This window comes from Oncorhynchus tshawytscha, unplaced genomic scaffold (genome assembly GCF_018296145.1).
Source record: "Oncorhynchus tshawytscha isolate Ot180627B unplaced genomic scaffold, Otsh_v2.0 Un_contig_7909_pilon_pilon, whole genome shotgun sequence".
In the NCBI taxonomy this organism is placed as follows: Eukaryota; Metazoa; Chordata; class Actinopteri; order Salmoniformes; family Salmonidae; genus Oncorhynchus; species Oncorhynchus tshawytscha.
In genome coordinates, this window is record NW_024609380.1 from 145,001 (window position 1) to 155,959 (window position 10,959).

The 10,959-nt window shown below is 49.4% G+C and overlaps 1 protein-coding gene across 1 annotated transcript in view; it reads right to left on the reverse strand.

Annotated features, from left to right (window-relative positions):
• Window positions 1-10,770, reverse strand: part of LOC121844686 (lysine-specific demethylase 4A-like) — a gene marked incomplete at its 5' end in the record, with an annotated part of 37,750 nt that extends 26,980 nt beyond the window's left edge. Inside the window, 5 exon segments of the mRNA XM_042315065.1 lie at window positions 1,364-1,501; window positions 3,043-5,711; window positions 6,689-6,894; window positions 9,626-9,816; window positions 10,633-10,770. Of these exon segments, the coding sequence (XP_042170999.1) occupies window positions 1,364-1,501; window positions 3,043-5,711; window positions 6,689-6,894; window positions 9,626-9,816; window positions 10,633-10,770 (3,342 nt within the window).
• Between the last annotated feature and the right edge of the window lie 189 nt (window positions 10,771-10,959).

Below are 10,959 nucleotides of genomic sequence, written 5' to 3' on the forward strand. Positions count from 1 at the left end.
TGGGGTAGTCATTCGTTTGGGGTAGCTGTTTTGGGGTAGTCATTCTAGATCAAATGTTATTTTTTGGGGTAGTCATTCTAGATCGTTTGGGGTAGCTGTTTGGGGTAGTCATTCTAGATCGTTTGGGGTAGCTGTTTTGGGGTAGTCATTCTCATTCTAGATCGTTTGGGGTAGCTGTTTTGGGGGTAGTCATTCTAGATCGTTTGGGGTAGCTGTTTTGGGGTAGTCATTCTAGATCGTTTGGGGTAGCTGTTTAGGGGTAGTCATTCTAGATCGTTTGGGGTAGCTGTTTTGGGGTAGTCAAGATCGTTTGGGGTAGCTGTTTTGGGGTAGTCATTCTAGATCGTTTGGGGTAGCTGTTTTGGGGTAGTCATTCAGATCGTTTGGGGTAGCTGTTTTGGGGTAGTCATTCTAGATCGTTTGGGGTAGCTGTTTTGGGGTAGTCATTCTAGATCGTTTGGGGGTAGCTGTTTGGGGTAGTCATTCTAGATCGTTTGGGGTAGCTGTTTTGGGGTAGTCATTCTAGATCGTTTGGGGTAGCTGTTTAGGGGTAGTCATTCTAGATCGTTTGGGGTAGCTGTTTGGGGTAGTCATTCTAGATCGTTTGGGGTAGCTGTTTTGGGGTAGTCATTCTAGATCGTTTGGGGTAGCTGTTTAGGGGTAGTCATTCTAGATCGTTTGGGGTAGCTGTTTGGGGTAGTCATTCTAGATCGTTTGGGGTAGCTGTTTGGGGTAGTCATTCTAGATCGTTTTTGTTTTGGGGTAGTCATTCTGTTTGGGGTAGGGGTAGTCATTCTAGATCGTTTGGGGTAGCTGTTTGGGGTAGTCATTCTAGATCGTTTGGGGTAGCTGTTTTGGGGTAGTCATTCTAGATCATTTGGGGTAGCTGTTTTGGGGTAGTCATTCTAGATCGTTTGGGGTAGCTGTTTTGGGGTAGTCATTCTAGATCGTTTGGGGTAGCTGTTTTGGGGTAGTCATTCTAGATCGTTTGGGGTAGCTGTTTTGGGGTAGTCATTCTAGATCGTTTGGGGTAGCTGTTTTGGGGTAGTCATTCTAGATCGTTTGGGGTAGCTGTTTTGGGGTAGTCATTCTAGATCGTTTGGGGTAGCTGTTTAGGGGTAGTCATTCTAGATCGTTTGGGGTAGCTGTTTTGGGGTAGTCATTCTAGATCGTTTGGGGTAGCTGTTTTGGGGTAGTCATTCTAGATCGTTTGGGGTAGCTGTTTAGGGGTAGTCATTCTAGGTCGTTTCACTAAATGTTATTTTTTTGTTTTCTTTCCTTCTTGTCCCCATGATGTATCATGATGTTATCTAGTCACTGTATGTAGTGTGTGTGTGTGTGTGTGTGTGTGTGTGTGTGTGTGTGTGTGTGTGTGTGTGTGCCTACCGTCGTCGCTGACAGCCTGTTGTTTGACAGTGGAGGGCACGGCCCGGGCGGTGGGCTTCCTCAGAGGGCGACGCCAGCTCTTACTGGTTCTCTTCGCCAGCGGAGCAGCAGGGTACTGGGAAAGACAGGGGGTCAAATGTCATTGGTGTGTGTGTGTGTGTGTGTGGTGCAGCTGGATACTGGAAGAGAACAGTGGTCAGGGGTCAGACTGAGGGTTATTTTGACCGGGGGCCCCAATAGAGTTATTTTGACCGGGGCCCCAATAGGGATATTTTGACCGGGGCCCCAATAGGGATATTTTGACCTGGGGCCCCAATAGGGATATTTTGACCTGGGCCCCCAATAGGGATATTTTGACCTGGGGCCCCAATAGGGATATTTTGACCTGGGCCCCCAATAGGGATATTTTGACCTGGGCCCCAATAGGGATATTTTGACCTGGGCCCCAATAGGGATATTTTGACCAGGGGCCCCAATCGGGATATTTTGACCAGGGGCCCCAATAGGGATATTTTGACCTGGGCCCCCAAAAGGGATATTTTGACCGGGGGCCCCAATAGGGATATTTTGACCGGGGGCCCCAATAGGGATATTTTGACCTGGGCCCCCAATAGGGATATTTTGACCGGGGGCCCCAATAGGGATATTTTGACCTGGGCCCCCAATAGGGCTATTTTGACCTGGGCCCCCAATAGGGCTATTTTGACCTGGGCCCCCAATAGGGATATTTTGACCAGGGCCCCAATAGGGTTATTTGACTAAGCCCCTGTTCAAAAGTAATGCCCTATATAGGGAACAGGGTGCCAATTGGGACAAAACTAAGGTCACCGTGCAGCTAAACGAGGGAACTAATGTCATTGGTACATTTCTGAAACGCATAATAAAACCAGTCTTTGATTAAATATATATATTTTTACATGGTGTTAATATGTGTGTGTGTGTTATCGTATATGTGTGTGTGTGTGTTATCGTATGTGTGTGTGTGTGTTATCGTATATGTGTGTGTGTGTGTTATCGTATGTGTGTGTGTGTGTTATCGTATGTGTGTGTGTGTGTGTTATCGTATATGTGTGTGTGTGTGTTATCGTATATGTGTGTGTGTGTATATATGTATGTGTGTGTTGTTATCGTATATATGTGTGTGTGTGTGTGTGTTATCGTATGTGTGTGTGTGTGTTATCGTATGTGTGTGTGTGTGTTATCGTATGTATGTGTGTGTGTTATCGTATATGTGTGTGTGTGTGTTATCGTATGTGTGTGTGTGTGTTATCGTATATATATTATCGTATGTGTGTGTTATATATCGTGTGTGTGTGTGTTATCGTATGTGTGTGTGTGTGTTATCGTATATATGTGTGTGTGTGTGTTATCGTATATATGTGTGTGTTATGTGTGTGTGTGTGTGTGTGTTATCGTATATATGTGTGTGTGTGTTATCGTATGTGTGTGTGTGTGTTATCGTATATATGTGTGTGTGTGTGTGTTATCGTATATATGTGTGTGTTATCGTATATATGTGTGTGTGCGTGTTATCGTATGTGTGTGTGTGTGTTATCGTATATATGTGTGTGTGTGTGTGTTATCGTATATATGTGTGTGTTATCGTATATGTGTGTGTGCTTTATCGTGTTTATGTGTCTCAGCAGCCATACGCACAGTGCAAACCTCTCCAGGTTCCAGCCCCGAGTCGCCACACTCAAAGTCACTCAAATCATTATCATAGTCTTCCTCCCCTTCTTCCTCCTCTTCTTCAGCCTCTCCTTCCGATGACTCACTACTACTCTCCTCCCTCGTGCTGCTCTGCCCCTCGTCCTCCGAATCTCCCTCTTCCATATCAGACACCTCTCCTTCCCCCGGTCTCTCCTCCAAGGGCGATTCGGGAGCCCCCTCGGCCTCCCTCTCCACCCCCAGTTCCCTGCACAGAGCCAGGGCTTCCGCTGCCTCCACCTCCCCTCTCTGGAGCTCAAAGTCTCCACAGAGGCCCAGGGGCTCCCCAACACCGGCCGACCCCAGAGAGGTGGACTCCAGCTGGGCCCAGGTGAGAGGCCCGTCCCCATGTCCCTCTGGGTCCTGGTCGTCCGTTTCAGTTTCGTGATCGAGGTCTGTGACCTCTTTGCACTGCGGCTCGGTCCACATGGTGTAAGGTAGTGCATCGTGGGTATAGTCGGCGGGGAGCTCCGGGTGGTGGAGGCTCTCGATGAGCACCGCAGGACTCTGGGAGTTGAGGTTCTTCCAGATGCCGTCTGAGAAAGGTTTGGGCTCCAGGTAGAGGTTTTGGGAACTACAAACAGAGTCCACGTTTCGAGAAATACAAATGGAATCCACATTTTGGGAACTACAAATGGATTCCACATTTCGTGAACTACAAACGGCATCCATGTTTGAGTGTGGAGTTTGGTCATGGTTGTGTTGGTGTTGTACTGTTGCTAAATGGTTATTTAATTCACTCAGCTCAGAAGAGTGGGCCAACTTATCTTTAGAAGTCAAACTGGTGCTAGCGAGATATAAACCCTTAGTACTGGAGTCTCTAAATACATCGTCTCTTTGAGAGGATCCTTCTGAGTCGGAGTCCATGGATACTGCTGTAGTTACCGTCGAGGACCCGTGTTTCTGGATTTGCTGCGTTGGCAGTAGTGTAACGTCAGAGAGCATGTGGTTGTTATTGCTAGCATGGGTCTCCGCGGAGGTTCGACTACAGTGGTTCTCGGTGGTCAGCACGGCCTCAGACATTGTTTGGATTGGTAGTGCTTCTAGATGGGAAGCGTCGGCGGCCATTTTGTGCAGAGAGGCGGCCATTTTGTGCAGAGAGGCGGCCATTTCGGGTTGAGCGTCGCTGGTTGCACTAGCCGCGTAAGCTGCTACCTGTACCTCCAGCTCTGGCCTATGGTGGTGGTCTTCAGTAGGACCAGAGTGCCGAGAGGGGGCCATTTTGTGATCAGAGGCGGCCATTTTGGGCCGAGCATTACTAGTTGCATTAGCCACGTAAGCCGCTACCTGTAAATCCAGCTCTGGTCTATGGTGGTCTTCAGCAGAACCCAAGCGCCAGTCTCTGTAAGGCGCTAACGGTCGAAAATCCTCTTCCTCCGACTTCTTTGACGCCAACTCTACCTCGCACACCTCGTCCGTTAACGTTTCCGTTCCTGGCGAGAGGGTCGTGGGTATCTCGCGTCGGAGCACGGGGGCGAGGACCGGGTGACTGCCCGGCAAATCCGGTAAGGTTAGAGCACCACCGTGTCGGCCAGTCGAGGACGACGACGACGACCGCTGACCTTTGATCTCGGCGTGACCTCCGCTGACGGCGAGTGTGAGGGAGGGCATCTCCTGGGTGAGAACGGGCGGCAGAGGCGGGTAGAACCTCGTCTCTCCAGACAGTTCTGGAGTGAGGAAGGGCATGTCGACCCCGTTGTTCCTCTGGAGGAGAGGAGGGCAACGGTCTCGTAAACTACACATAGGAAGAAGGGAAGGGTTTTGTATGGGGACGTGGTTGTGTGTAGTACACATAGGGAGAGAGGAACGGTTTTCAACGGGAGTGCGGTTTTTTTCACTACACCTGAACAAGTTAGCTGGACCAGAACCAGAACCAGAAATAACACGTCCTCTGGACCCGGAGTCAGTATTCGTGTCAATGTCATTGTAAAGTGCTGGTGTTTTGCTTTCAGAGGTGTGACTGCTGTGTGTAGTAGTAGTAGTAGTAGTAGTAGTAGTATTAACCGCAGTACCTTGACACATATCCACTTTATACTGAGTGCCGGGGGCTAGGGTTGAGGTTAGGTTTAAAGACGACTTCTCTACGCAAGAGGAACTGGACTGAAAAGCTCCAGGGCCACAGGCCGAGTCCGTACACCCCTCAGCCCCAGTCGGGTGCACCGTTCTGGGGGAAGGTAACCTGGTCCGTAAGGGGTCTGGAGAGGGGTGGACATCCACAGAGCAGTCCTCGGGGACCTGTCCCAGTGGAGTCGATTCTATACATACTGACTTAAACGGTCCTCCGGGGATTTCTCTTCTTTCTGATCGGGTAGGTGTTGGGGCAGCCTCAGACGTCTGATGGGGTCCTTTAATGACCTCTGCGAACTCTGGCCCTGAGGGGTTCTGTGGGGGGTTAGTGGGATGCAGATGGGGTGAGGGGTGAGTCCCCGCCCCTGTCCCTTGTTCTGTGGTGTCCACTGAGACAGGGGTCAGCGAGGGAGAAGGGCGAGAAGAGAAGTCGGAAGAGGGTGAGGGGAAAGACAAGGGGCGCAGAGGTTCAGGAGGACAGGGGAAGGCCAACCGGTCACTCTCCACTTCCATTCTGTTGACTTTCACCACACACATCTGCCGACAAGGACCTGTGGAACAGAGACACAACAGAAAATCCACTCTCAGATAACAAAAAAAAACCTTTGAGATGGTCAAAAAACAACAACATTTGAATGATAAAATATTAGTCTACATGGACTCGAATCCAGAAGATATAACAGAAGAGAGGCTTGGGTCCGTTTGGATCTCTAACCCATAGAATTAGGTATTATAAATTCTAGAATGGACATGAACCTGCTTATGATGGGTTACCCATAGAATTAGGTATTATAAATTCTAGAATGGACATGAACCTGCTTATGATGGGTTACCCATAGAATTAGGTATTATAAATTCTAGAATGGACATGAACCTTCTTATGATGGGTTACCCATAGAATTAGGTATTATAAATTCTAGAATGGACATGAACCTGCTTATGATGGGTTACCCATAGAATTAGGTATTATAAATTCTAGAATGGACATGAACCTGCTTATGATGGGTTACCCATAGAATTAGGTACCCATAGAATTACAATTCTAGAATGAACCTTCTTATGATGAGTTACCCATAGAATTAGGAATTATAATTCTAGAATGAACCTTCTTATGATGAGTTACCCATAGAATTAGAAATTACAATTCTAGAATGGACATGAACCTGCTTATGATGAGTTACACATAGAATTAGGAATTACAATTCTAGAATGGACATGAACTGATTTAGACTGATTTAGACAAATGGTTCCCATTCATTTTTTGGACAATATTTTAGGTTGACAATAATTCTATTGCACAATTTCTGATATATCACACACCTTAGTTTTATTTTAAGTATCAGAATTATGCCTCTACTGCCATTCATTCCAATTAGACTGGTTTGGATTTCTCCCTGACCAATATGGTTGACATTTTCACCCCATTCTGGAACGTCGAAGGTTCATGACATAGCCCCTCTAGTCATTTAATAGGATCTCTTACCATGGATCAATAAATCATTCAAAATCACATCAACTAATCTCTTACCAGGGAGCCGGAGTGTATTCTCAGTCTGATCCTCTCCTTCCTCCTCATCGTCCTCATCCTCCCCAGCCCTGCAGCCTCTCCGGACCTTAGGACCCAGGGTGCCTCCGAGGCCCCTCCTCCTTCCCAGGACAGAGCACCCTTCCAAGGCGACAGGCTCCTCGCTGGTCCTCAGGCGCTTGGATCTGGTCCGTGGGTGTGAGAGGCTGCTGTAAAGGGGGATACATTTAGCATTTCTTTGACATGCCACTTATTCAGAACAATTAAAAATATAAATATATATATATATTTGGATGGGGATGGAGGGGTGTGGGAGGAGGCGGGAGGAGTTTGGATGGGGATGGAGGGGTGTGGGAGGAGTTTGGAAGTATATATATATATATATATACACAGTGCCTTGCGAAAGTATTCGGCCCCCTTGAACTTTGCAACCTTTTGCCACATTTCAGGCTTCAAACATAAAGATATAAAACTGTATTTTTTTGTGAAGAATCAACAACAAGTGGGACACAATCATGAAGTGGAACGACATTTATTGGATATTTCAAACTTTTTTAACAAATCAAAAACTGAAAAATTGGGCGTGCAAAATTATTCAGCCCCCTTAAGTTAATACTTTGTAGCGCCACCTTTTGCTGCGATTACAGCTGTAAGTCGCTTGGGGTATGTCTCTATCAGTTTTGCACATCGAGAGACTGACATTTTTTCCCATTCCTCCTTCCAAAACAGCTCGAGCTCAGTGAGGTTGGATGGAGAGCATTTGTGAACAGCAGTTTTCAGTTCTTTCCACAGATTCTCGATTGGATTCAGGTCTGGACTTTGACTTGGCCATTCTAACACCTGGATATGTTTATTTTTGAACCATTCCATTGTAGATTTTGCTTTATGTTTTGGATCATTGTCTTGTTGGAAGACAAATCTCCGTCCCAGTCTCAGGTCTTTTGCAGACTCCATCAGGTTTTCTTCCAGAATGGTCCTGTATTTGGCTCCATCCATCTTCCCATCAATTTTAACCATCTTCCCTGTCCCTGCTGAAGAAAAGCAGGCCCAAACCATGATGCTGCCACCACCATGTTTGACAGTGGGGATGATGTGTTCAGGGTGATGAGCTGTGTTGCTTTTACGCCAAACATAACGTTTTGCATTGTTGCCAAAAAGTTCAATTTTGGTTTCATCTGACCAGAGCACCTTCTTCCACATGTTTGGTGTGTCTCCCAGGTGGCTTGTGGCAAACTTTAAACGACACTTTTTATGGATATCTTTAAGAAATGGCTTTCTTCTTGCCACTCTTCCATAAAGGCCAGATTTGTGCAATATACGACTGATTGTTGTCCTATGGACAGAGTCTCCCACCTCAGCTGTAGATCTCTGCAGTTCATCCAGAGTGATCATGGGCCTCTTGGCTGCATCTCTGATCAGTCTTCTCCTTGTATGAGCTGAAAGTTAAGAGGGACGGCCAGGTCTTGGTAGATTTGCAGTGGTCTGATACTCCTTCCATTTCAATATTATCGCTTGCACAGTGCTCCTTGGGATGTTTAAAGCTTGGGAAATCTTTTTATATCCAAATCCGGCTTTAAACTTCTTCACAACAGTATCTCGGACCTGCCTGGTGTGTTCCTTGTTCTTCATGATGCTCTCTGCGCTTTTAACGGACCTCTGAGACTATCACAGTGCAGGTGCATTTATACGGAGACTTGATTACACACAGGTGGATTGTATTTATCATCATTAGTCATTTAGGTCAACATTGGATCATTCAGAGATCCTCACTGAACTTCTGGAGAGAGTTTGCTGCACTGAAAGTAAAGGGGCTGAATAATTTTGCATGCCCAATTTTTCAGTTTTTGATTTGTTAAAAAGTTTGAAATATCCAATAAATGTCGTTCCACTTCATGATTGTGTCCCACTTGTTGTTGATTCTTCACAAAAAAAATACAGTTTTATATCTTTATGTTTGAAGCCTGAAATGTGGCAAAAGGTCGCAAAGTTCAAGGGGGCCGAATACTTTCGCAACTGTACTATATATATATATATATATTCAATGCATGTTCACACACACTTCCAAACTCCTCCCTCCTCCCACACCCCTCCCTCCCTCCATCCTCCCTCCTCCCACACCCCTCCATCCCCATCCAAACTCCTCCCTCTTCCTCCCACACCCCTCCATCCCGATCCAAACTCCTCCCTCCTCCTCCCACACCCCTCCATCCCCATCCAAACTCCTCCCTCCTCCTCCCACACCCCTCCATCCCGATCCAAACTCCTCCCTCCTCCTCCCACACCCCTCCCTCCATCCTCCTCCTCCCACACCCCTCCATCCCCATCCAAACTCCTCCCTCCTCCTCCCACACCTCCATCCCTCCACTCCTCCTCCTCCTCCCACACCCCTCCCTCCATCCTCCTCCTCCCTCCTCCTCCATCCCCATCCAAACTCCTCCCACACCCCTCCCTCCATCCTCCTCCTCCCTCCCTCCCATCCTCCTCCCTCCTCCCCATCCCTCCTTCCCTCCCCTCCTCCCTTCCCTCCCTCCCCTCCTCCTCCCTCCCCATCCCCCCCCTCCTCCCCCCCCCCCACCCCCACCCCCCATCCTCCTCCCCACCCCCATCCCCCATCCCCTCCCCACCCCCATCCCCCTCCTCCTCCCATCCCCCCCATCCTCCTCCTCATCCCCCTCACCCACCCCCCATCCCCCCTCCCTCCTCCTCCCACACCCCCATCCCCCCCCTCCTCCCACACCCCCATCCCCCTCCCACACCCCCATCCTCCTCCTCCCCACCCCCCCATCCCCCTCCTCCTCCCACACCCCCATCCCCCTCCTCCTCACCCCCCCCATCCCCCTCCTCCTCCCCATCCCCATCCCCTCCTCCTCCCACACCCCCCCATCCCCCCCTCCCCCACACCCCCATCCCCTCCTCCTCCACACCCCACCATCCCCATACCTGTTCACAGGGGTCTTGACCCGGCTGCGCTGAAGCCAGTTCTGCAGTTCTGGGGTGGTGGCGGGCGTGGCTCGGGTGTGGTCCAGAGGACAGCAGTCTTTCCCAAGCTTCCACACAGCATAGCGGTCCGGTTGGAACCACTTCACAAAGGGATCCATGCTGATCTTCACCATGTCTTTACTGCATGTACACTAGGCAGGAGGGGAGAAGGGAGTTAGCATACTATTTAGTGTGGAACCTCTCTACAAAAGGAGGCTAGAGAGGTAGGGAGGAGGGTTAGGAACCAGACTAGCATACTATTTAGTGTGTCTAGGGGGGAAGTAGAATCTCTAGCTTGTTAGCTGTGTGTCCAGGGGAAGTAGAATCTCTAGCTTGTTAGCTGTGTGTCCAGGGGAAGTAGAATCTCTAGCTTGTTAGCTGTGTGTCTAGGGAAGTAGAATCTCTAGCTTGTTAGCTGTGTGTCCAGGGAAGTAGAATCTCTAGCTTGTTAGCTGTGTGTGTAGAAGCTTCCATTGGGGAAGTAGAATCTCTAGCTTGTTAGCTGTACTGTGTACTGCCTCTCCCCCCAGGGGCCTCTCCCCCCAGAGGTACTGCCTCAGAGTACTGCCTCTCCCCCAGAGGTACTGCCTCCCCCAGAGGTACTGCCTCCCCCAGAGGTACTGCCTCCCCCAGAGGTACTGCCCCCAGGTGCTGCCTCCCCCCCCAGAGGTACTGCCTCCCCCAGAGGTACTGCCTCCCCACCCAGAGGTACTCCCCCAGAGGTGCTGCCTCCCCCAGAGAGGTACTGCCTCCCCCCCCACTGCCTCCCCACCCAGAGGTACTGACCCAGAGGTGCTGCCTCCCCACCCAGAGGTGCTGCCTCCCCCCCAGAGTACTGCCTCCCCCCCAGGGTACTGCCTGTACTGTTCCCCCAGAGGTACTGACCATAGTTCTGGAGGGGTCCCTGGTTCCACGTGGAACAACAGAAATAGTTCAGAGTAAACAGCGTGCCGTTTTCTTCATCTTACCTGAGTGGCCACCTTGCCGTAGTCGATCCATCGGACACTGGCGAAGTTGGTCGACTCGGCACAGTTGAAGCCGTGGTTGAAGCCAGCGTGGTAACCATACGGAAAGGTAATCATAAACTCTCCTGCCTCCTGGGTGATCTGGAGAGAGAGGGGGGGGAGGAGGGTGTTATTGAGGACAAAACTCGCCTGCCTCCTGGGTGATCTGGAGAGAGGGGGGAGGAGGGAGTTATTGAGGACAAAACCACTGGCAAATTTCCTCTATCAATTTGTCCCCATTGAGATCCCTTGACAGAAAAGAGAATCTCCCACACTGCTGTTGGCAGGATC